Below are 25,009 nucleotides of genomic sequence, written 5' to 3' on the forward strand. Positions count from 1 at the left end.
AGGAGAGATGGGCGCGCTCGGCCGATAATCGAAAAAATAAAGGTGTTTTTAGCCAGAATTTAGGACACTTTTTCTGGACCCTGTTTTTTCATGAACAGGTCCCAAAAAAGTGCCCTAAATGACCAGATGACCAACAGAGGGAATCGGGGATGACCTCCCCTGACTCCCCCAGTGGTCACTAACCCGCTCCCACCAAAAAAACCCGAACTTTAAACACTTTTTTTTTCCAACCTCTATGCCAGCTTCAAATATCATCCCTAGCTCCATGACAGCAGTATGCAGGTCCCCCGAGTAAATTTAGTTTAGTTGGTGCTGCCCGGACCCATGCAGAGAGCAAAAATCGGAAGAAAAAAAAAACATGCAAGTGCAGTTGGGGACGTCCAAATTAAAAAATAGTAAAAGGGAGATTTGAACCAGCCACCTTCTGACTCCCAGGTCAGTGCTCTAAGCACTGCACCACATGAATCAGTTGTTTAGACATCCTTCCCTTTCCATTAAGTCCCTCCAAGTTTCTGTCAGCCAATCGCAGCTCGTTTAGCTGACATCATATCAGCTAAACAGCTGTGATTGGCTGACAGAAACTTGGAGGGACTTAATGGAAAGGGAAGGACGGCTAAACAACTGATTCATGTAGTGCAGTGCTTAGAGTACTGGCCTGGGAATTAGAAGGTGGCTGGTTCGAATCTCCCTTTTACTATTTTTTTAATTTGGACGTCCCCAACTGCACTTGCATGTTTTTTTTTTCTTCCGTTTTTGCTCTCTGCATGGGTCCGGGCAGCACCAACTAAACTAAATTTGCTGGGGGGACCTGCATACTGCTGTCATGGACCTTGGGATGATATTTGAAGCTGGCATAGAGGCATCTCAGGGGGACCAGTACACTACCAATGCTGGCCCCTCCCACGACCAAATGCCTTGGATTTGTTCGTTTTTGAGCTGGGGCGCTTTGGTTTCGATTATCGCTGAAAAACGAAAACGCCTAGCTCAAAAAAACCGCCCAAATCCTATGCATTTGCCCGGCACAAACCGTATTTTCGAAACTAAAGATAAACGTCCATCTTTTTCGAAAATACAATTCGGTCCGCCCCTTCACGGAGATGGACGTTTTTACAAATGGGCGTTCGCGTTCGATTATGCCCCTCATAGTCATTTTTTATTAATGTGTAATGTACATGTATAACGGCCGAAACACAACGTTTGTATCAAGTCCTTTTTTCATCAATAAACAACTGTTTTAAGAATCCATCTCTCCAGTCTTTCGTTTTCTGTGGTCAAACATCCCACTTTCTCCCATATCTGTATTCTCTCGTGGGGCGTTCGAGTTCTCCGCTTTTTGCGGATTATCTGGAGGAGAGAGGAAGGCCAGGACTACAGGCTGTGCTCAGACCAGTGTTCCTGAGCACATTCATGAGACCCAGCAGCTACATTCTGCAGTATCCAGCCAGAGCTGAGGTCTGGGAAGAAATACAAATAGCCCCTACTGGCCTGAATGGGATCACCCTGGCCAGTCCACCAGAGCATGCTGCCTTTGCACCTCTCACCCAAAACCACACCAATTTACAATACTTCCAGCATACACTTTACAACTTCTTTAAATAGAATATTGTCTTTTATTTAAAACTGGAGACAAGGGAAAATCCCCTTGAGCTTCCTCTGAAATGGTATGAGCTAAATCCAAAACAAAAAATCAATAACAAAATTTTAAATAATCGCTTGTGTTTTGCAACAGTGGCTAAAATTATTCCATATAATCTCACTTAATTTATGTAGGTTGTTTTGCAGTTGTTTCTTCACACCACTGACAGAAATTGTGCGAAAGTTAATTTAGTGGTAGAGACTGAATTGCAATGTGTCACCATAGCAATGAAAGTGTGATAGTGTAAGATTCTGTTTTTATCTCATAATATCCAGCATAATTTTGAGTCTCTCGTCATATATATCCTTCAGTTATTTAAATGTGCAGTAATCTTGACTTATATAAATGTACATATAGAGGCTGATTTGGATGTTTTTATGAATTTCTCTTTTTTTTGTAGTCCTTTTTTATTTCATTCAAATGCAAAAGAAATATACCTAGTCTACATCAACAGAGAGAGGAAAAATTAAACAAGAAATTTCAAAATGTGTATAGAGTAACCTGCCTTTTAACACCTGGTTTGTAATTCAATCCCTACCATTGGAAGCCACCTTTATCCAGAAGAAACCTATCAAGCTGAGCTGGATCAAAGAACTCACATTTTGAGTTATTATAGGTAACTAAACATCTACATGGGCAAATATATGAAAAAAGATGCTTCCACTGCCAGAGAGTGAGCTTTCAAAGCAAGAAATTTATCTTCCACATAATTGGCCTTTGCTACATCAGGAAATATGTAATCAAGCTGACCATAATAATTCACATTCTTCTTCCCAAAATATTTCCTTAAGCACTCTGATCTTATCTCATCCTGAGGAGAGAGTGACTATAAGGGTGGCCTGAGATGTTTCTAGAAAAGTAGTTTAGTGCAACAACTCGACTTCTGCACCTCTACGTCACCCTCTCCAGTTCTTCAATTATAGTTTACATAGTAAGAATTTAATGGTAAAATTATGTTCTTTCCTGATAATTTTCTTTCCTTTAGCTGCAGCAGATGAATCCATCAACTGGTGGGTTGTATCCATCTACCAGCAGGTGGAGATACAGATCACTGACTTAAGTGAGTGGTATTGGACGACCAGCCCCTCTATAAGCTAATATATGGCTCATCACAAAGCAAAGGTAAGTCCATACAGGTAGAAAACCTTCCTCACCATAAGAAGAGAAACAACAACAGAACAAGAGTATAATCAAGTAAAGATGCAACTCTTTCCAAATTTTGAAACTTGTATCCGAAACTGCAAGACACAAAAGAACTGGAACAAATAGGAACAACAAACATAGAGTGAATACAGAAAAGCGACTGTAAGCTAGGGAGGGATGCTGGATTCACCTGCAGCTAAAGGAAAGAAAATTATCAGGTAAGAACATAATTTTACCTTCCTTAGCGCAGGCAGCAGATGAATCCATTAACTGGTGGGATGTACCAAAGCAGTCTGTAGATAGGGAGGGACACCATCGCCCCCCCCTTGACAAGACAGCCGCACCAAAAGAAGCATTAGATCTGGCTGCTGCGTCCACTCTATAATGCTTGATAAAGGAATGAACGGAGGCCCAAGGAGCCGCCCGACAAATTTCTTGTACGGACAAGACCGAAGACTCCACCCACGAGGTCGACTGCGCTCTAGTAGAATGAGCACATAAAGGTTCCGGCGAGATCCAACCAGCCAACAAGTACGCTGAAGAAATAGCTTCCTTAAGCCATCTCGCAATAGTCTGTTTTGAAGCTGCTTGGCCACAACGAGAACCTTGAAGAAGCACAAACAAATGATCTGTCTTTTAGACGTCGTTAGACATCGCCAAATAGCGCAGAAGGATGCGACGCACATCCAAAAGATGAAGACTTCGAAAAGTCACTGGAAAATCCTCTTCCCTAAAGGAAGGAAGAAAAAGAGGCTGATTGAGAAGAAAAACTGAGATAACCTTTGGCGAAAAGGAAGGCAGAGTTCGCAACGTGACCCCCGCCTCTGAGAACTGCAAAAAGGGATCCAGACATGAAAGGGCTTGAATCTCGGAGATTCTACGCGCTGAAGCTATAGCCACCAAAAACACAGCCTTCAGGGTGAGATTTTTATCGGAAGCCCTGCGTAACGGTTCAAAAGGAGAGCCTTGCAACACCCTAAGAACCAAATTAAGATTCCAGGACGGATAAGGTTGACACAAAGGGGGGGCGGAGATGAAGAGCCCCACGCAAAAAAAAACGTACCACATCTGGATGCGCCGCCAGGGGGGGAACCTGACACCCTTCCCCAAAAACACACTAGGGCTGCCACTTGAACCCAAAGTGAGTTATAGGCCAAACCTTTTTATAAACCGTCTTGCAAAAACGCCAAAAGCTGAGCCACAGAAGCTTGAAAAGGAGACCATGCGTGGGACTCGCACCATGCCATGAAAGTGCGCCAAACACGGGCATAGGCTGTTGAAGTGGACTGTTTATGAGCCTGCAATAGAGTAGCTATGACAACATCAGAATAGCCGTTTTTCTTCAACAGTGACCATTCAATAGCCAGGCCGTAATACCAAAGTTGTAAGGATCCTCCATGTTTACTGGCCCCTGATGAAGGTTGGGCAGAACTGGCAGACGAAAAGGCGACTCCACTAGGAGCCGCACCAGATCTGCATACCAGGGACACCGAGGCCAATCTGGAGCCACCAGAATGACTCGGCCTAGGTGTAGAGCAATCCTGAGGAGAACCCTTCCAATCAAGTGCCAAGGAGGGAACACGTACGGAAGCACATTCTCTGGCCACGGTTGTAGAAGAGCGTTGAGGCCTGCAGACTTGGGTTCCTTTCTTCTGCTGAAGAAAAAGGGATACCTTGGTGTTCCTCTGTGTCACCATGAGGTCCATGGTCGGAGTTCCCCACTTCCAACAGATCAACTGAAATACCTCCGCCGACAACTCCCACTCTGCTGGATCCAGGATGTGTCAGCTGAGGAAATCCGCTTGTACATTGCTGATACCCGCAATGTGAGCTGCCGACAGACACTGCAGATGAGCCTCCGCCCACCGAAGGAGTCGATCCGCCTGTCGCCAGAGCTGAACTCCGAGTGCCGCCCTGGCGATTGATATAAGCCACCGCTGCCGTGTTGTCCGAAAATACACGAACCTCCTTCCCCTCCAACAAGGTCTGAAACTGTAGGAGGCTGTTGAACACTGCTCTGAGTTCCAGGCGATTGATCGGCCAACTGGCCTTGGTCGCTGACCAAGACAAAAAGCCCCCCAACCCGAGAGGCTGGCATCTGAGACTACTATTATCCACTGCGGAACTGCCAGAGATACTCCCTTCCGCAAGTGGAGACAGTGAAGCCACCATGTCAAACTGCGTTGCGCCCTGGGAAGCCAAGGGAGACGGCGCTGATAATTCTGAGAGACCGGAGACCACCTGCACAGAAGTGACGATTGAAGCGGCCTCATGTGAGCTCTTGCCCAAGGAACTACGTCCAAGGTCGCTGCCATTGAACCGAGAACCTGAACGTAATCCCAAGCCCAGGGACAGGACAACTGGAGGATGCGAGAAATCTGAGAATGGAGCTTGAGCACCCGTTCCTCTGGGAGGAAGACACGACCCAGCACTGTATTGAAGCGCACTCCCAGGTAGTCTAACTGCTGAGACGGAATCAGATGACTCTTGGGAAAATTGATGGCCCATCCCAACGACTGCAACAGACAAATGACCCGGTCGGTAGCCTTGCGGCTCTCTAGAACTCTCGTCTGTCCCCTTCTCTTCTACTGCTAATTCCAGACTCCATTACTTCTATCTCGCTGCACCACACGCCTGGAATAGACATCCTGAGCATGTTCGTCTAGCCCCGTCTTTGGACGTCTTCAAGTCCAAGCTAAAAGCCCACCTCTTTGACGCTGTGTTTGAGTCCTAACCACTGCTCACTTGCCTGTACCTTTTTCCCCTCCTATTTAATTCCCCTTACCTCTTAATTGTTCTGTCTGTTACCTGTCTTATTTAGATTGTAAGCTCTTTGAGCAGGGACTGTCTTTATGTCTATGAAATACAGCGCTGCGTGTGCCTTGTAGTGCTGTAGTAGTAGAACTGAGTCCACTCGAATCAACCAGTTGAGGTAGGGATGAACCCTGATCCCGTCCTTCCTCAGGAATGCTGCTACCACCACCATGACTTTGCAGAATGTCCGAGGAGCAGTGGCAAGGCCAAAGGGAAGTGCTCGGAATTGGAAATGACATCCTAAAATGGCAAGACGGAGTAAAGGCTGATGTTGCTGCCAAATGAGGGATATGAAGATATGCCTCCTTGAGATCCAGAGCCGTGAGGAACTTTCCTGGCTGAACTGCAGATACCACGGACCGCAATGTTTCCATGCAAAAATGCCGAACCCTCAGGAACTGATTTATTTTGCGGAGATCGAGAATGGGTCGAAAAGAACCTCCTTTTCGAGGCACCACAAAATAAATGAAATAACGACCTGTCCGAATTTCGGAAAGCAGAACAGGAACCACTGCCCCTTGCTTCAGGAGAGAATGGATAGTGGCTTCGGTTGCTACCCGTTTGGAGATGGAGACACAACAGGATTCCACAAAAGCGTCGCCTAAGGGAGAAGAAAACTCTAGTTTGTAACCCTCTGATAATATCCAAGACCCATTGGTCTGAGGTAATGTTGGCCCACTTCGTAAAAAAGGGTCAGCCGACCGCCAATCTCTGGAACTGAAGAGTGGACCTTCGCCCCATCATTGCAAAGGACGTCCTGAAACACCTGGGCGTGAAGACGAGGCCGCAGAACATTTATCATTCCGAAAGGAAGAACACTGCTGGAAACGGTTCCTCTGGAAGTTAGCAGGAGGCCGACCCGATCGATAATGCCGAACCTCTCTAAAATGAGGCCGAGAAGCAGAAGACTCAGTCTTCGGAGTCGACCAAGCCCTGCCCTCTGGCAGACGTTGACCCTTAGAGTCACCCAAGTCCTTAACAATCTTTTCCAAATCTTCCCCAAAGAGAAGCTTGCCCCGGAAAGGAAGCAGAGTGAGTCTCTGCTTAGAAGCCAAATTTGCCGCCCAATGGCATAACCACAACAAACGGCGAGAAGAAACTGAAAGAGCCATAAGCTTAGCTGACGAGCGAACGAGGTCATAAAGGGAATGAGCTAAATAAGCTAAGCCTGATTCCAAAAGAGTGGAGACAGATTCCAAATGCAGACTCTTATCTGGGTCATGCTGCTGTGCCTGATGAAGCCAACTAAGACGTGCCCTGTCTGAATACGAGCTACAAATTGACGCCTGAAGAGCCAAAGCCGACACTACAAGGGAACGTTTCAAAGAGGCCTCAAGGCGACGGTCCTGCATGTCCCTGAGCGCTGCCCCATCTTCTACCGGAAGGGTCGTCTTTTTGGTGACTGCAGTTACCAAAGCATCCACAGTAGGGAAGAACATACTTGTCCGCCTGATCCGAAACCACCGGATAAAGGCGAGACATTGCCTTGACCACTTTAAAAGTCCCTTCAGGGTCGGACCACTGAGCCGAGATCAGCTCTTGAATAGCCTCATGAACTGGAAATGCCTTAGAAGGCTTCCGCGTACTGGTCATCTTAAGATTGACCAAGGAAGACTGAGGTTCAGGATCTGCAATATCCAAAGCTGCCAATACATTAGCAATCAGAAAGAAAAGCTCATCCTTACGGAAAATCCGAACTGCAGTAGGGTCATCAGGCTCTTCCTGCTTCAAATCACCCTCCTCAAAATCATCTGCTCTAGAAGGGTGGAGAGAATCCCCTGACAAAGCAGCAAGAGAAGGTAAAGGGGAACTGGGGCCCAAAGATGCTCCCTCAGAAATAGAGGCCGTTCTCTTAGGAGGGAGAGAATCAGGAGTAGAGGAAAGCATCTGCTCAAACCCTGCCACCGAGGGATTTAAAGGCAGCAAAGTCCCCTGGGAAGAAGGCTGAAAAGGAGTCTTCTTTAAAAGATATGCCTGGTGCAATAAAAGAACAAATTCTGGGGAAAACAGATCCCCTGAACCCCCAGGCACCGAAAGAACTTCCCCAGACAGTCGCGCTGAAGAGAGAGAAAAACGCTCCGAAGGCTCCAAAACTGCCATCAGCTGACTGGCAGGAGCCGCGTCTGGAGAAGACAAAATGGCGCGTGGAGCAGTGCTATTAGCGCGGGAAACCGATGGCTCCGCAACGGGAGCCGCCTCAGCCGGCCCAGACTTAGAACAGCCTGCCAAGCAAAGACCCGCTGCGGATCTCTTTTTACCGCTTAACTGCTTCAGCTGCCATTCCGACACGCTCTCCGAAATACAGAAAATAAGTCACTCACCTAGCGCTGCCGAAACAATGAGCCTCCCAAAACACTGACAAACACAGAGAGTCTGTGTTCCTGTTCCCTCCAGCCAAACACCAACCTTAGGTCTGGTCTTTTTTTTTTTTTTTTTTTTAATGGTGAGGAAGGATATAGCAATCAGGCAAGGCAGGGAGGTACAAGGGGACACAGGGTGAGGCAGGGACCCCCAAAGAAGTATGCCCCCAAGGATGGCACAAGAGCTAATCGCCCCTGCTCTCAACTGGCTAACCAAAACTAGCCCAGGAGGAGTCCCAAAGGAGAAGAATCCAGGAGCTGGAAAGAAGATATCCCCCACCTGCTAGAGATAGAGATATACTAGCTTATAGAGGGGCTGGTTGTCCAATACCACTCACTTAAGTCAGTGATCTCTATCGCCACCTGCTGGTAGATGGATACAACCCACCAGTTGATGGATTCATCTGCTGCCTGCACTAAGGAAAGAACAATATTATTGGAATCTTCAAGTAAAACTTCCTTTAAATATTCCCTCAACAACATTTCAGGCAAAAAAAAAAAAAAAAGGCAACAGTATGGAAAATTCAAGAGGCGCAAACTTTATACATTCAAAGTGGTTGGCATCAACTCATTCTTGAGGATGTGCATTTTCTTTATAATGGAACATATGAAGCAAATCAATTTTGGATAATAGTTTTGCTGTAACTATAATAATTACTTATAATAGTCTATCAGGGTCCGTAGTGGGGGTAGAGCAATGAGGTCCCTTCTTGAAACGCAGAGGAATTGCCTGTTTTTTATTGACAATATCAGAGCCAGAGAAAAGCTACTCTTAAAATTTGTCCTGATGAAGACAAAGAGTAGTAGTGAAGAAGATAAAGAGCAGCTCAATCCTCTCTTAATTTCTTTGTATACATTTGTTTGTTTCTAATAGAGTATTGCAGATATTTACTGATCCTGTGTTCTCTTCAGGTATCGTGCCCTCTTCTGTTGTCCTGACAGCTTTCCAAGTGATGTCAAGGGTTTTCCTGACCTGGGCAGTAACGCACAGTGTAAAGGAGGTAAGAAAAGAAGCACCATGCTGGATTAAACCAGTGGTCCACTGAGCTACGTATCCTGTCTGCAACCGTGGCCAAACCAGGCTTAACAACTGAAGGGCTACATTGAGGCATATTTTCAAAGCACTTAGCCTTCCAAAGTTCCATAGAAACCTGTGGAACTTTGGAAGGCTAAGTGCTTTGAAAATATGCCTCGTAGTGATCAGTGAATGCTTCTCTTTTATGTAATATTCATGACCAATTCAACGCCGTTATTATAAACTCTCTTAGGCATCATACTATTGGTATATCACAGTTGTTTGAAGGCTGTCTTGCTTTAATTTTATTGTGACTAAAATGAAAGTCAGTTTGTTGAGTGCTTTCCTAGAGGTATTTATTGTATGGTGCTGCATGTTATTTAGAGGTAAAATGGAAAAAACCCCAGTTTTCTCGAGTGGCTCACACCAGGAATATAAATATCCCTTTTGGCAACATTTTAAACATTATAAAGGATGGATGATTTGTGATCTTGATGCCCATAGTACCCAAACTATGCAGAGAAAACAATGTTTTGAAGACTTGTTTTACCATCAGTTTACATATTGCTTTAATACAGTGCTCTTAGGTTCACAGAACAGGTGGTCCATAAAAGTTTGGAGAGACTAATTGGTCAAACTAAACTATGACTACACTTCAGTCTTTTCACCCAGTTCAGACCTTGATTTGATTAATTGCCATACTTATGTATTCTTTTCATAATGGACGAATCCTATTGATCAAAACTTTTTATCGGTCAAAATCTGTATTCCTTCGGAGAAATTCCAGGCCAGTACCTTGAAAAAAAAAAACAGTTGAAAGAAGATGCATCTTTTTTGTTTTCACTTTTTTCTTTGTCTTCGCTTTTGGGGCAAGATTAGAATAACGTTTTAGACTGCTGAAATTCTCTACGCTCTCTTCATTTTTGAGGTTCCATGTGGGACTATTTTTGTATTGCAGTTATAGTCATTTGATATCTTGGGCACCAATTTAACATGCAAGCAAACCGGTTTGTTCATAAGCTTCAGATGATATAAACTGGTGTGACATAAAAGCCTAGTATGAATGTTTGTCTTGTTCTTGTTCAACAGGTACAAAATGAAGGCAGTGTCCTACTGTTCGTTGTTGCTTGGACAATCACTGAAATAATCCGTTATTCCTTTTATACATTCAGCCTTTTAAACCACCTTCCCTACCTCATCAAATGGGCCAGGTACAGTACCCTGAAAAAGCAGGTTTAATATTCAATATATTTGATACAACTGCACTGGCTTCCTATCAGAGAACGTATCTCTTTCAAAATCTGCACCTTAGTCCATAAGATTATGTACGGTGAACTCCCAGGTTACATGATTGACCTAATCAATCTCCCAGTCAGAAATAGTACCAGTTCATCACGGTCTTACCTGAATCTCCATTACCCAAATTGCAAAGGACTAAAATACAAGACAACCCATGCGTCCAACTTCTCTTACATAAGCATGCGCCTGTGGAACGCACTGCCACAAGTGGTGAAAACAACTTACGATCACCTAAAATTCAGAAAATTATTAAAGACTCACCTATTCGGAAAGGCATATCCGACTGACCCAACTTAAATGACTCAACCCTTCAACACATCACTATCAACGATCGTATTGAACATTGACAAACCCTTTTACCTCAAACCCAACTTGATTGAATCTTATCTTCCCTATCCCACTACAACATTTTGTACTTATCCCGTACCGGACTTGGCGAATGCCTTCACGGTATTATGTAAACCACATTGAGCCTGCAAATATGTGGGAAAATGTGGGATACAAATGTAACAAATAATAATAATACTGCATATTCTACTAAAATTCATACCTGTCTGTTTACGAAGCCGCGCTAGCGGCTGCTGTGTGCTAATGCCAACTCAGCCCATTCACTTCGAATGGGCTGTGTCGGCATTGCCGCATGGCTTCATAAACGGAGATTAATTACAAAGATAATAAAAAAAAAAAAAAGAGTAATATATGAAACCCTGTTTAATGGAACGTTTTCCTATCGGTCACCGCACTGGTGAAATTTATTAACCATTATCTATTTGGCAAAATTTTCTTAAATCAATGTAAAAATAAACTTCACAATAGTTTAATAGAAAAGGGATTACAAGAGACAGGGAAGCAACATATTGTTGAAATGCAACCCAGTAATCTACTTCAGGCAGAGGAGGAAAAAAGTTGCTAATGTATCCTTTGTAAGTTATTTGAAAAAGATAACCATTGTAAAACGGTGGCAATTTAGGCATCTGGAACAGAAAAGCTCTGAAGTCAGAGTTAAAGAAATTGGTCTGAATAGCAAAGCTTTTAAAATTTGTTTCAAGATAAGAACTACATGTGACTAAAGTTCTTATCGGCAAATTTAAAAACAATAACAAAATGTTCACTGACTGCTAATCACATCTGCTAGATTTATAATAATGACATTATGGATTTCTAGCATTGAACCTGAATTTGTTATATGAATTTATTTTGCATCATAATATGTATTACAGGCATACACGCAGAATATTTAGTAGCTGGCATATAACATGGTAGGAATGATTCGGTAAAAACAGCCAAATCCAGCAGATTTTTGCATACATTTGAATCTCTTTCCTCCCCCCTCCTGCACCTCCCACCCATCAGCAAGAGGAGGCGACTAGTGATGCCTATGGCCATTTCCTTTCCCATACTGCCTTGAACTTCACATTTTCAACAATGTCATACTTGGTGTTTCTTGCAATTCAGAGTGCAGACTTGGGCTTAGGCAGCAGAGGATGAGGCTATGACATAAAGTACCACTATTCTTGCAGCCTTGTTAACACAAGTAGGAAGAAAGGTGAGAGGGAATCAGCTAGGCAATAAATAGACTGGGGATATGAAGGGAAGGCCTGATGAGTGAGGAAGAGGGGAGTATTGTAGAATTTTAAGGAGCAGCAGACTCTTATCGTACAGGTAGGTATCAGACATAGGAAGATATTGTAAAGAGGTACTGGAAACTGGATGTTAGGATTTTAAGCAATACATGGAAATCCAGGGTCTCTAGGGTAGCATTATAAAAAATGATTCCTGTTTCACATGCAGGACCCCAGAGACAGGAGTTTCAATACTTAGATATAATGATGGTGAAGGGAAGAAGGCTTTAGATTGGTTAGGAACTGGGCAACATTTTCAGGAAAGGGGGCTGTATGCTAAATGAATGGGTTTCACCTTAACCAACGTGGAACGGGAATGCTGATGCTAACATTATTTACAAAAAAAGAGAGAATAGCTTTATTGTATGGAAAAAAACAACAGAGGCCGTCAGAGTGAGGTATTTTCAAAGGATACTGGTAAAATCAGAAAGCTAAATGTCTCAATAGAAAGATGGCTGTAAGGCTGAAGTAGCTGGGGTGCATCTAAACAAAGAGCAAACAGAGGTACTTGGGATGTTTGTTTACACTTGATATACCACCTTTTGTAACAAGACAGCAAAGCAGTTTACAAAGCCAAAAGAAGGAAATAAATATCACATGAGGAAGTGGAGAATTTGCTAATAGCACTGCTTACCTAACTGATATGGGCACTTAACAGAGTGTGTTAAATTTGACATATATCTCTGTTGGTAGCCAGTGTAAAACTTCAAAATAGAAGTAATGGGACCAGGATTGTCCACTGTTGGACTTTGAATAACTTTTGGTCTGACCCAGTATACTCTTGTGTACGTACATATCCACATCTTGGCTAGGTGAGATGAGAAATAGAAGAGCAGTGGCGTACCAAGGGGGGGGGGGGGCGGTCCGCCCCGGGTGCATGCCGCTGGGGGGGGGGGGGGGGGGTGCCGCCTGTCGGCTCTTCGTTTTCATGCTCCCTCTGCCCCGGAACAGGTTATTTCCTGTTCCGGGGCAGAGGGAGCATGGAAAGGAAGAGCCGATAGGTGCGCGGCACCCGGGGGGGGGGGGGGGTTCTTTCGACGGGGGGTCGTGCTGCACCCGGGGGGCGGGGCGCATCGGCGATCAGCGCCCCTAGGAACGCCACTGTAGAAGAGGAAGCAGTGTGAGCACTCATCCAGATCTTCCCCAAGAGAAGAGGGTAGGACTGAATTTGAGGCTTTCATGGTAATTGTATGCTGTGTTGCTCTATTTCCTAAAATAATTTGAATCCTATTTTGGGGGAGAAGGCGGCAATATACAAGTTTGAAATAGATAGAATCCCAGAACCTCTCTCCTCCGTTCTTTTTCACAGCCCCAATCCTCCCTCCTCCAGATCCCTGATATCTTTCTTTTACACACTGATCATCGAGATCCCTCAACCCTAAGACTGTTTTTAAGTTTACTTCATTTATTGTATTCAGTTTATTCATGGCTATTTTACTATCTTTCTGTTGTAAACAAAATTATAAGTTTTATGTTAAAACTATACCCACTGTAAACCGCCTTGAGTGAATCTCTTCATAAAGGTGGTTATTAAATCCTAATAAAAGAAACTATATAGGCACATAAGGCTGAAAAACTGTTTTTATTTTGTAACATATTATGCAGTTATGCAAATTTCAAGCGGCCTTAACATGGAATTTGCTACCGATGGATGTTAAATTAGAAACTAATTAAGAGAAATTTAGGAGTAAGCTAAAAACGTATTTGTTTAACAAATATTTTGGGGATAATTATTCTTCCCAATAGTCTTATCTGGCTAATCTGTTGTAATCTGCATTGAACCACCTAGATAAGTGGTTCCCAAACCCAGTCCTGGAGGCACCCCAGCCAGTCGGGTTTTCAAGATACCATTGCATACAGATCTATCTTTTGAATGTGGATATACTGAAAACCTTACCGCGTTTGGGACAGGGGCGTATCTGCGTGGGGCCTCAGGGGCCTGGGCCCCCGCAGATTTTGCCCTGGACCCCCCTACCGCCATCAACCCTCCCCCGCTGCCGTTCTTACTTTTGCTGGCGGGGGACCCCAACCCCCGTCAGCCGAGGTCTGCTTCCACCTGCCGCTGCCGTAAAAACTTCTTCTTCAGCCGGCGGGGGACCCCAAACCCCCGCCAGCCGCCCCGCGGTGTTTAAAATTCATCTTCGGCCTCCGTGGCCGTGCTGCTGTGATAGGCGCTGTTGAAATCCACTTCGGAGTCTGACGTCGCAGCACGTACAACGTACAACGACGTCAGACTCCGAAGTGGATTTCAACAGCGCCTATCACAGCAGCACGGCCACGGAGGCCGAAGATGAATTTTAAACACCGCGGGGCGGCTGGCGGGGGTTTGGGGTCCCCCGCCGGCTGAAGAAGAAGTTTTTGCGGCAGGTGGAAGCAGACCTCGGCTGGCGGGGGTTGGGGTCCCCCGCCAGCAAAAGTAAGAACGGCAGCGGGGGAGGGTTGGCGGCGGGAGGGGGGTGGAGAGAGTCATTGGTGACGGTGGGGGCTCGGCGGTGGGGGCTCGGCGGCGGTGGCCGGGGGGGGGGGGGCTAAAATGTGCCCCCTCCCTCTGGCTCTGGCCCCCCCTACCACCGGAGTCCAGATATGCCCCTGGTTTGGGAACCACTGGCTTAGGTGCAATCCTGTGGAATATTTATTTATTTATTTATTTCAAAAACTTATAACCTGCTTAGCACCTAACTTAATATAAGTATAATTTCAATTATTTAAAAAAAACAGAATTCTTTAACCTTGAATTATGTAGAGGAGCACATCCAAGGACTACCCTAATGGTTAGAGCAACAGGCTGAGAACCAGGAGACTCTGATCTTTGTAGTCCTGAGGAAGTCACTTAACCCTCCATGCCTCAGGTGCAAACTCGGGCCCTTTTTTTTTTTGTTTGTTTCAAAATCTCAGTCAATATAAATCGTATAACAGCAAAGTCTAGTACATATTACTAAACCTGAAATGTCCATCATCAATGTTTTCCAAACTTTTCTCCCCTATCCCTTCCTTCTTGTCTACTCCTATATCTAGAATGTGTACATGTATAATTACTGTGCAGTTGCATAACTATTAACAATAAACTTTTATATGAAACTCCAATATTTATAACTTGTGTTTTACTCAGTGTATTATCCCAACAATATTTACTGGTGGGTCCTCTTAATGTGCTCCTTCAAAGGATTGTTCTCCTATCTAATAATACACATGTCCCTCTATTATGCATTGAACATTACCCTTCCCACTCCTATACCCCCCTCCCCCCCAACCTCCCTCCCACTCTACTCGCTTAAAATGTTCTCTAAACATCATGGTTAATTACCTCTACCTCTGCACATGCTATTCCTACCAGAGTGTAAAATATTGGTCTTGCTTCTTTTGGCACTGTGCTCCTCTTATAATAGGGGCAGATTATTGAGCACTGCACTTCTCACTTTATGTGAGATACTGTGTAAATATCTGTTCCAAATTGAAATAAAGGCTTTTCTTTTCTTTGGGATGCCGTGGGCCCTTTTACAAAGGCACATTAGGTTCTATGTATGTGCAGTGCACACCAAAACGAGACTGCCTTCTCATACCACCAGGACAAATTAATTTTTTTATTTCTTACTGCGCGATTTGTTTCCGGCGGCAGTTGGCACGTGCCAACCAGTCACCGCGCGTGTAGTGCATGATCCCTTACTGCTGGATCAATGGGTGGCATTAAGGTCTCAGGCTGGTTTTAGGCATGCGCTGCTGTCAGTTTTACCGCATACCCTTTTCTCATCCCATTAAAAAAAAAAAAGCCCTTTTTTCCAGACGTACAAACTTGGCCCAGTGCGTGCCAAAAACACGCACCCACACTACCACAAGCCAGTTTTTACCACAGCTTAGTAAAAGGACCCCCTCAGATTGTGAGCCTTCCAGGCAGAGAAAAATACCTACTGCACCAGAATGTACACTGCTTCAGTAGCTTTCAGGATTACATGTGTTGTTTAAGAAATTATATAAAATACAGAATCTTCCTGAGCTGTTGCACGAAACTAAGATCTAGGTTTATACTGTGGGATTCACCAGCATCATGCCTGAAGAATATATTGTGCCTTAATTGTTTCCAAGAAAAGAATTAGGTGGGTGTAAAATTTAAAAATAATGTGGGGCTGATAGCACATTGAGAAACAGTGAAACCAGATTACCAAGTTGTGTAAAGTACTTACATAACGTTTTTTGCTTTTAGGTATACTCTATTTATTGTACTGTACCCAATGGGAGTTACAGGAGAATTGCTTACCATATATGCTGCTTTGCCAATTGTGAGGAAAACTGGGTTGTATTCCATTAATCTACCTAACAAATATAATTTCTCCTTCGACTACTATACTTTCTTGATCCTGGTTATGGTCTCGTACATTCCAAGTAAGTACAGCATTTTATTGTTTGTCTTTGCATGGTCAAAGGGAGATGTTTGTGCATAGTGAAGTGTACCTGTGTGTATGTATGTATGTATGTATGTGTGTGTGTGTGTGTGTATGTATGTATATATATATATATATACTAGTAAAAAAGCCCCGTTTCTGATGCAAATGAAACGGGGGCTAGCAATGTTTTCTTCTGTGTGCATGTGGGAGTGTGTGTGTCCCTACCCTCTGGCCTCTCTCCCCTCCCCCCTCTGAGTCCTTCACTGTTACAGAGCCAGAGATTTGATTTTGTGCTCTGCTGTTTAACGGGGGGCTAGCAATGTTTTCTTCTGTGTGCATGTGGGAGTGTGTGTGTCTCTCCCCTCCCCCCTCTCTCCCCTCCCCTCTCTGAGTCCTTCACTGTTACAGAGCCAGCGATTTGATTTCGTGCTCTGCTGTTTTCCTTCACTGACTGTGTTCCAGAGAGGGCGGGGCAGACACTCATAGGGAAACCGGATATCTCGCCCCCTTCACACTTCCGGCTGGAGGCTTCATAGAACGTTGGTGTTGCCTTTTATATAGAGAGATATGTGTGTATGTGTATATATATATATATATATATATATACACATACATACACACACATACATACACACAATTAAGGCTCTAATAATTAAAAAAAGGCCACCTATCTTGCTTGATAACTATTTTTTGCATAGTTATCAAGCAAGATAGGTGGCCTTTTTTTAATTATTAGAGTCTCTCAATGTCCCTTCTGTGTAAAAAAAAAAAAAAAAAAAAAAGTCACTGAAATCTGTGTGGGAACATTCTTTTGCCTTCCAAGGCACAAAAATATAGAATAGTGTTTTTGAAAGAACTTAAAAACATATTTGTTTGCTTCTTAATGTAATGTTAATCGTGCAAAAATTTTAAAATGAGCCCTAAAAAATTAAAGAATAAAAAGTAATGAAAATAAATACAAAATACAAACTTTCCAGTTTTACCAAAAAACTACAACTGGAAATTAATAGGACTACATTTCACTTAAAATTTTAATCACAATTAATTGCACGATTAAAGATATGTTATTTATTTAGTTTTGTTCCCACTGCAGCTCCTTGTAACTCTGGGCAAGTAACCCTTTATTACCCAGAGCCACAAGGAACTGTAGTGGGAACAAAACTAAATAAATAACATACAGTTTTATAAAAATGACTTGAAATTTTCTATTAAGATTAGGTTATTGATTTTAATATAATTCTATCCATTTGTGATTCAAAGCGGATCACAGAGCAAAGAGCTGTCCCAAGTTGAAAGCGGAATAGAAATCGCAGAATAGAATATAGTCTTTGGTGGTTGGTATAATTTCTAGAACTGTAATTCTGAAGTAGGCTATGAAAACTGTAAGGCTGTTTATAGCTATTCTGCATGCTGCTTTTAGATTCTTTAATTTGTAATTTTTCAGTTTGTATTTATGTTTTCATTACTTTTTATTCTTTAATTTTTTTAGGGCTACATTTTGATTAAACTTTTTGCATGATTTACTGTATGTTATTTATTTAGTTTTGTTCCCACTTCAGCTCCTTGTGACTCTGGCTGGAGTGGGAACAAAACTAAATAAATAACATACTTTTAAGCGAAATGCCGTCCTAATAATTTCCAGTTGTAGTTTGCTGGTGATGGTGAAACTGGAAGACCATTTATGGAAATAACCAAAAATAAAAATCAATTTAGACTAATTTTCCTTATTACAGTTATAAATTGTACTGATTTGTTGTTTAGTACAGAAAATAATTTTAGGAAATTACTACTTTTGCTGTTAATGGCATCTCCAGAGATCATGTGCAAGAAGAAAGATTTTTACCAATGAATCCTACAAATAATGTGTAGAATGGTAAAATTATGTATAATCATACCTGATAATTTTCTTTCCATTAATCATAGCTGATCAATCCATAGACTGGTGGGTTGTGTCCATCTACCAGCAGGTGGAGATAGAGAGCAAACTTTTGCCTCCCTATATGTGGTCATGTGCTGCCGGAAACTCCTCAGTATGTCGATATCAAAGCTCCATCCGCAGGACTCAGCACTTAGAGAATTACACCCACGAAGGGACACTCTGCCCAGCTCACCACCGCCGAAACGGGGGAGGGGAATTAACCCAGCTCATCCCCACACAAGTGGGGGAGGGGAATCCGTCCAGCTCATCCCCGCGGAGCGGGGGAGGGACACCACACCCGCCGATGCGGGGGGATCTGGCTTATCCTGCAACCGCAACCGCGGGAGGAGCTGACTGACCCTAACACCGCCGAAGCGGGAGGGGTACAAAACTGCCCTACAGCCGCACGAAGCGGGAGGGAGTGCCGGCAGAATTTTAAGTCTCAATCCAGCCCCGTAAAACGGAGGGGAGAGGAATGCAGCAGCTCACTGTAACACAAACTCGTCTTAACTCTTGAAGAATCCAAGTGAAAAAACTTGAACACGAAGTCTTTCTGAAGTAACTGAAGACTGAACTTGAACCTGAAATGCAACCAGAATAAAAACAGTACAGATATCTGGGAGGGGCTATGGATTGATCAGCTATGATTAATGGAAAGAAAATTATCAGGTATGATTATACATAATTTTACCTTCCATATCATCAAGCTGATCAATCCATAGACTGGTGGGATGTACCGAAGCAGTACTCACCCAGGGCGGGACATAGAAATCCCTGACCGCAACACTGAAGCTCCAAACCGGGCCTCCGCCCGAGCAGCCACAGTCAAGCGGTAATGCTTGGAGAATGTATGGGCCGAAGCCCAAGTTGCCGCCTTGCATATCTCTTCCAAGGAGACGGAACCGGCCTCTGCCATCGAGGCCGCCTGAGCTCTTGTGGAGTGAGCCTTCAGCTGGATAGGCGGCACCTTCCCCGCGGCCACATAAGCCGCTGCAATGGCTTCCTTGACCCATCTTGCCACTGTAGGCTTAGCAGCCTGCAGACCCCTACGAGGACCTGCATACAGGACAAACAGATGATCCGATTTCCGGAAATCATTGGTCACTTCCAAGTATCTGATGATGACTCGTCTCACATCCAGATATTTAAGAGCAGAGTACTCCTCTGGGTAGTCCTCCCTACGAAAGGAAGGGAGACATAGCTGCTGATTCACATGGAAGCGAGAAACAATCTTGGGCAGGAAGGAAGGCACTGTGCGAATAGTCACTCCTGCCTCAGTGAACTGTAGAAAAGGCTCTCGACATGAGAGCGCCTGGAGCTCGGAAACTCTTCTGGCTGAAGTGATAGCCACCAAAAAGACTGCTTTCAACGTCAGGTCTTTCAGAGATGCCCTTGACAAGGGTTCAAACGGCGGCTTCTGCAATGCTCTTAGCACCAGGTTGAGATTCCACGCAGGCACCACTGAGTGCAGAGGAGGGCGCAGGTGATTAACCCCCTTGAGAAAGCGCACCACATCTGGCTGCGAAGCCAGGGAAGCACCCTTCAGGCGGCCCCTGAAGCAAGCCAGAGCCGCTACCTGGACCTTAAGGGAACTGAGCGACAGGCCTTTGTCCAGACCTTCTTGCAGGAACGTCAACACTGAAGAAATTGGAGCAGTGAAAGGAGAAAGAGAGCCTGCTTCACACCACGCTGCAAAGATACGCCAAACCCTGGCGTAAGCAGTAGAAGTAGAGCGTTTCCTCGCTCTCAGCATAGTGGCGATGACCTTGTCTGAGAAGCCCTTCTTCCTCAGACGCTGCCGCTCAATAGCCAGGCCGTAAGACCAAAGGGGGAGGGATCCTCCATCACCACGGGACCCTGATGTAACAGGCCCTGCTCCACTGGCAACCGCAGAGGATCGTCGACTGAGAGCCTGATCAAGTCCGCATACCAGGGACGCCTGGGCCAATCCGGACCCACCAGGATTATCCTGCCGGGATGCTTTGCCACCCGGTCTAGTACCCTGCCCAACATGGGCCAGGGCGGGAACACATAGAGAAGCTCTTGTGTCGGCCATTGTTGGAGAAGAGCATCTACTCCCAGGGATCGAGGGTCCCGTCCTCTGCTGAAGAAGCGCGGCACTTGGCAATTGGCCGATGACGCCATCAGATCTAGGCTCGGCTGGCCCCAGCGCTTCGTGATGTCCAAGAACGCCTGAGCAGATAGCTGCCACTCTCCGGGCTCCAAGGTATGGCGACTGAGAAAGTCCGCCTTGACATTCATGACTCCGGCAATGTGGGCCGCTGACAGCTGTTCCAGGTTCGCTTCCGCCCACTGGCATAGACTCATAGCTTCCTTGGCTAGAGGGGCGCTCTTGGTACCTCCCTGGCGGTTGACATAGGCCACAGCCGTGGCATTGTCCGACAGGACCCGTACAGGCTTGAACACCAGTACCGGGATGAACTCCAAAAGCGCCAACCGAATGGCTCTGAGTTCCAGGAGGTTGATAGACCACTTTGCCTCTGCAGGAGACCAGAGCCCCTGCGCTGTCCTTCCCAAGCAGTGGGCTCCCCAGCCCGATAACGAGGCGTCCGTCGTGACGACAATCCACTCTGGGGACACCAGAGGCATTCCCGCAGACAACTTGTCTGTCTGCATCCACCAGCTCAGCGCCTTGCGCACTGCTGGATCCAAGGGAAGACGCACAGCATAATCCTCCGACATCGGAGTCCAGCGCTGTAGCAGAGAGTGTTGTAGTGGTCTCATATGAGCCCTGGCCCAGGGCACTACTTCCATCGTGGCCGTCATAGAGCCCAACAGCTGCACATAGTCCCAAGCCCGAAGAGGAGAGGCTACTAGGAACTGGTCCACCTGAGCCTGAAGCTTGACAATCCGATTGTCTGGCAGGAACACTCTGCCCACTTGGGTGTCGAATCGAACTCCCAGATACTCCAGGGACTGAGTCGGGCGCAGCTGGCTCTTCTCCCAGTTGATGATCCATCCCAGGGAGCTCAAAAGAGCAACTACCCGGTCCACAGCCTTGCCGCACTCTACATAAGAGGGGGCTCGGATCAACCAGTCGTCCAGATAAGGATGGACTTGTACTCCTTCCTTTCGCAGGAAGGCCGCTATGACCACCATTACCTTGGAAAAGGTCCGCGGAGCAGTAGCCAACCCGAACGGGAGGGCTCTGAACTGGAAGTATCGGCCCAGGACTGCAAAACGCAGAAAGCGTTGATGAGGAGGCCAGATGGGAATATGCAGGTACGCTTCCTTGATGTCCAAGGATGCCAGGTACTCCCCTGCCTTCACTGCCGCTATAACAGAGCGGAGAGTCTCCATGCGAAAGTGCCGCACTTTCAAGGCCCGATTGACCCCTTTGAGGTCGAGGATAGGCCGGACAGAACCTCCTTTCTTTGGTACCACAAAGTAAATGGAGTAACGCCCCTTGCCAAGCTGACTTTCTGGCACCGGAACGACCGCACCCAGGCGGATCAGATTGTCCAAAGTCTGCTGCACTGCCACAGCTTTGACCGGAGACTTGCAGGGAGAGAGTACAAACCCGTCTCTTAAGGGTCGGCAGAACTCTAGCTTGTAGCCGTCTCTGATGACTTCCAGCACCCAAGCGTCTGAAGTTATTGTGGTCCACTCGCCCAGAAACGAGGACAGCCGTCCTCCAATCTGCACTGGGGCGTGGACCAATACCCCGTCATTGGGTACGAGACCCTGGGGGAGGACCGGAGGGAGCACCTCCGGGACGGCGGTCTCTGCGAAAGGAATGCTGCTTGGGGGAGAAATTCCTCTTAAAGGAAGAGGGGGCAGAAGCACCCGACCTGCCCGGGCGGTACCGACGGGCTTCCTGAAACCGTCCTCTGGAGGTACCGGGACGAGCACTCGCCCGAGCCCTGACCTCCGGTAACTTCTTGCCCTTAGACGTGCCGAGATCAGTCACGATTTTGTCCAGCTCGACCCCAAAGAGCAGCTTGCCTTTAAAAGGCAATCTAGCCAGGCGGGATTTTGAGGCGTGGTCAGCAGACCAATGTTTCAGCCAAAGCCACCGCCGCGCAGAGACAGTCTGAGCCATGCCTTTCGCTGAGGCTCTCAAGACATCATACAGCAAGTCTGCCAAATAGGCTAAGCCCGATTCCAGGGCTGGCCAATCATTCCTCAAGAAATGATCCGAGGGGGAAGCCCGCTGCACCATAGTCAGGCACGCCCTGGCCACATAGGAGCCGCAAACTGAGGCCTGCAAACTTAAAGCAGCCGCCTCAAAGGACGACCTTAAAGCCGCCTCCAATCTCCTGTCTTGGGCGTCCTTTAGGGCCGTGCCACCTTCCACCGGCAATGCCGTTTTCTTAGTCACCGCAGTGATTAAAGAATCCACGGTAGGCCACAGATAGGCCTCACGTTCACTCACAGCCAAAGGATAGAGGCGGGACATAGCCCTAGCCACTTTAAGGCTCGCTTCTGGGACATCCCATTGAGCCGAAATTAAGGTGTGCATGGCATCATGCACGTGGAAGGTTCTAGGCGGGCGCTTAGTCCCCAGCATAATGGCAGAGCCAACAGGGGCTGAGGGAGAGACGTCCTCCGGAGAGGATATCTTCAAAGTGTCCATGGCCTGTAACAACAGGTTGGGCAAATCCTCCGGGCGAAAAAGCCGCGCTGCAGAGGGGTCATCCGCTCCATCCGAGCGGGGATCCGTCTCCACCAAGGAATCCGCAAAGGACCGTTGGGAGACCTCAGACACGCTGCCCTCATCTACATCGGAGGAGACAAATTCCTCCAAGGCCTGGGAATCAACCCGAGGGCGTTTACCTCTGGGAACCTCAACCTCTTTACCAGAGGAGGGAGCGGGGGCAGCGTTGTGCATGAGGAAGGCCCGATGCAGCAGCAAAACAAACTCGGGGGAGAAACCCCCCAGACTGTGCACCTCCGCAGCCTGGGCAACAGCCCTAGGCGCGCTCTCAACCGGCGCTCGCAATAGCGGGGGAGAGACATGCTGCGCATCCAAAATGGCGTCCGGCGCGAAACTCCGCGAAGGAGCCGCGCGGGAAGAACGGCACTTAACTTTAGCCGCTTCTGTGCCGTCGCCCAAATTAAGGGCGTTCATGGCATTAATGTCTCCAACCTCAAGGGCGGCCCAAGAAGAAGCCGTCCGAGCCGCGTGGCCGGCCAAGATGGCGGAGGCGAGGAGCGGGGGATGGGCGTTTATGGCGGGAAAAACCGCCACGCCGGAGGAAGGACCGGGACATGCATCGGTCGCGAAACTGTCACCCACCAAGGGCTTGAAGACCCCCGCATCCCCTCTAGAAGCGCTCGAGCGACCCGGGGAGCGACCCTTTGCGCCCTCGCCCTCCGACGCCATGAGCCACGAGGAGAAGAATCGGGGAACCCCCGCCCGCTATAAAAAGGTAAAATTACCTGCTGTCCGCTCCGAGTTGTAACGACCTGGTGTCTCAGTGAGTAGCTGCAATAGACGCTTAAATAAACGTCGAAATAAACGCCTTTAAGGCCGTTCAAAATTTTTTTTTTTTTTTTTAACGGAGCCAGCGGGAGGGGGGAGAAAAGGAGGGACCTGGCACCACCAGGTTTGCACTTGCTCAAAAGAGCCCTCAACCCCAGGCACTCAACAAAACCTAAAAATTAGGCTTGGAGGCCTAGCCAGAGCTGCTGCTGTGTGTGACCATCACCTGCTGAGATAGAGAACATACTGAGGAGTTTCCGGCAGCACATGACCACATATAGGGAGGCAAAAGTTTGCTCTCTATCTCCACCTGCTGGTAGATGGACACAACCCACCAGTCTATGGATTGATCAGCTTGATGATATGGAACTAGCCTTTATCCTCTGGGAAGTTCTTGATTGGCCAGCATCATTACCTGAAGACAAAGCACGCGTAGAGTAGCGGGGCTGGTGGTTGGGAGGCGGGGATAGTGCTGGGCAGACTTATACGGTCTGTGCCAGAGCCGGTGGTGGGAAGCGGGACTGGTGGTTGGGAGGCGGGGATAGTGTTGGGCAGACTTGTACGGTCTGTGCCAGAGCCGGTGGTTGAGAGGCAGGGCTGGTGGTTGGGAGGCGAGGATAGTGCTGGGCAGACTTATACGGTCTGTGCCCTGAAAAGCACAGGTACAAATCAAAGTAGGGTATACACAAAAAGTAGCAATTATGAGTTATCTTGTTGGGCAGACTGGATGGACCGTGCAGGTCTTTTTCTGCCTTCATCTACTATGTTACTAGACTTTGTCCAGGAAATTGTAGGATGTTTCCACAGTTCTTTTTTTGGAGCTATAATTATATATTTTGCAGTTAGCAATGCTTGGCAAGCAATTGCTGGATTTTCTCTATGAAAGTTTGCACAAGAATTTGTCTTCACAAGCAATCTTGTATCTACTACTACTACTACTACTACTTGACATTTCTAAAGCGCTACTAGGGTTATGCAGCGCTGTACAATTTAACATAGAAGGACAGTCCCTGCTCAAAGGAGCTTACAATCTAAAGGACAAATGTACAGTCAGTCAAATAGGGGCAGTCTAGATTTCCTGAAAGGTATAAAGGTTAGGTGCCGAAAGCAACATTGAAGAGGTGGGCTTTGAGCAAGGATTTGAAGATGGGTAGGGAGGGGGCTTGGCGTAAGGGCTCAGGAAGTTGATTCCAAGCATAGTGTGAGGCGAGGCAGAATGAGCGGAGCCTGGAGTTGGCGGTGGTGGAGAAGGGTACTGAGAGGAGGGATTTGTCCTGTGAGCAGAGGTTACGGGCAGGAATGTAAGGGGAAATGAGGGTAGAGAGGTAATGAGGGGCTGCAGACTGAGTGCATTTGTAGGTAAGAAGGAGAAGCTTG

General features: G+C 46.4%; 2 protein-coding genes across 3 annotated transcripts in view; both read left to right on the plus strand.

The window, feature by feature from the left end:
* The window catches only part of HACD2 (3-hydroxyacyl-CoA dehydratase 2), a 62,892-nt gene that overhangs the window by 36,292 nt on the left and 1,591 nt on the right, over positions 1 to 25,009 (plus strand). The window contains exons 2-5 of one of the 2 annotated variants that reach the window (XM_030208783.1): positions 2,184 to 2,252; positions 8,866 to 8,954; positions 10,058 to 10,179; positions 16,088 to 16,266. In XM_030208783.1, coding sequence (XP_030064643.1) covers positions 8,907 to 8,954; positions 10,058 to 10,179; positions 16,088 to 16,266 — 349 coding nt within the window. In that variant the 5' untranslated portion in view covers positions 2,184 to 2,252; positions 8,866 to 8,906. The remainder of the gene's footprint in view (positions 1 to 2,183; positions 2,253 to 8,865; positions 8,955 to 10,057; positions 10,180 to 16,087; positions 16,267 to 25,009) is intronic. The other variant, XM_030208782.1, reaches the window with a different exon arrangement.
* FAIM (Fas apoptotic inhibitory molecule) overlaps positions 1 to 25,009 on the plus strand; it is a 123,854-nt gene that overhangs the window by 36,142 nt on the left and 62,703 nt on the right. The gene's annotated exons all lie outside the window — the stretch shown is intronic.

The sequence above is a fragment of the Microcaecilia unicolor genome, chromosome 7, assembly GCF_901765095.1.
Source record: "Microcaecilia unicolor chromosome 7, aMicUni1.1, whole genome shotgun sequence".
NCBI classification, from domain to species: domain Eukaryota; kingdom Metazoa; phylum Chordata; class Amphibia; order Gymnophiona; family Siphonopidae; genus Microcaecilia; species Microcaecilia unicolor.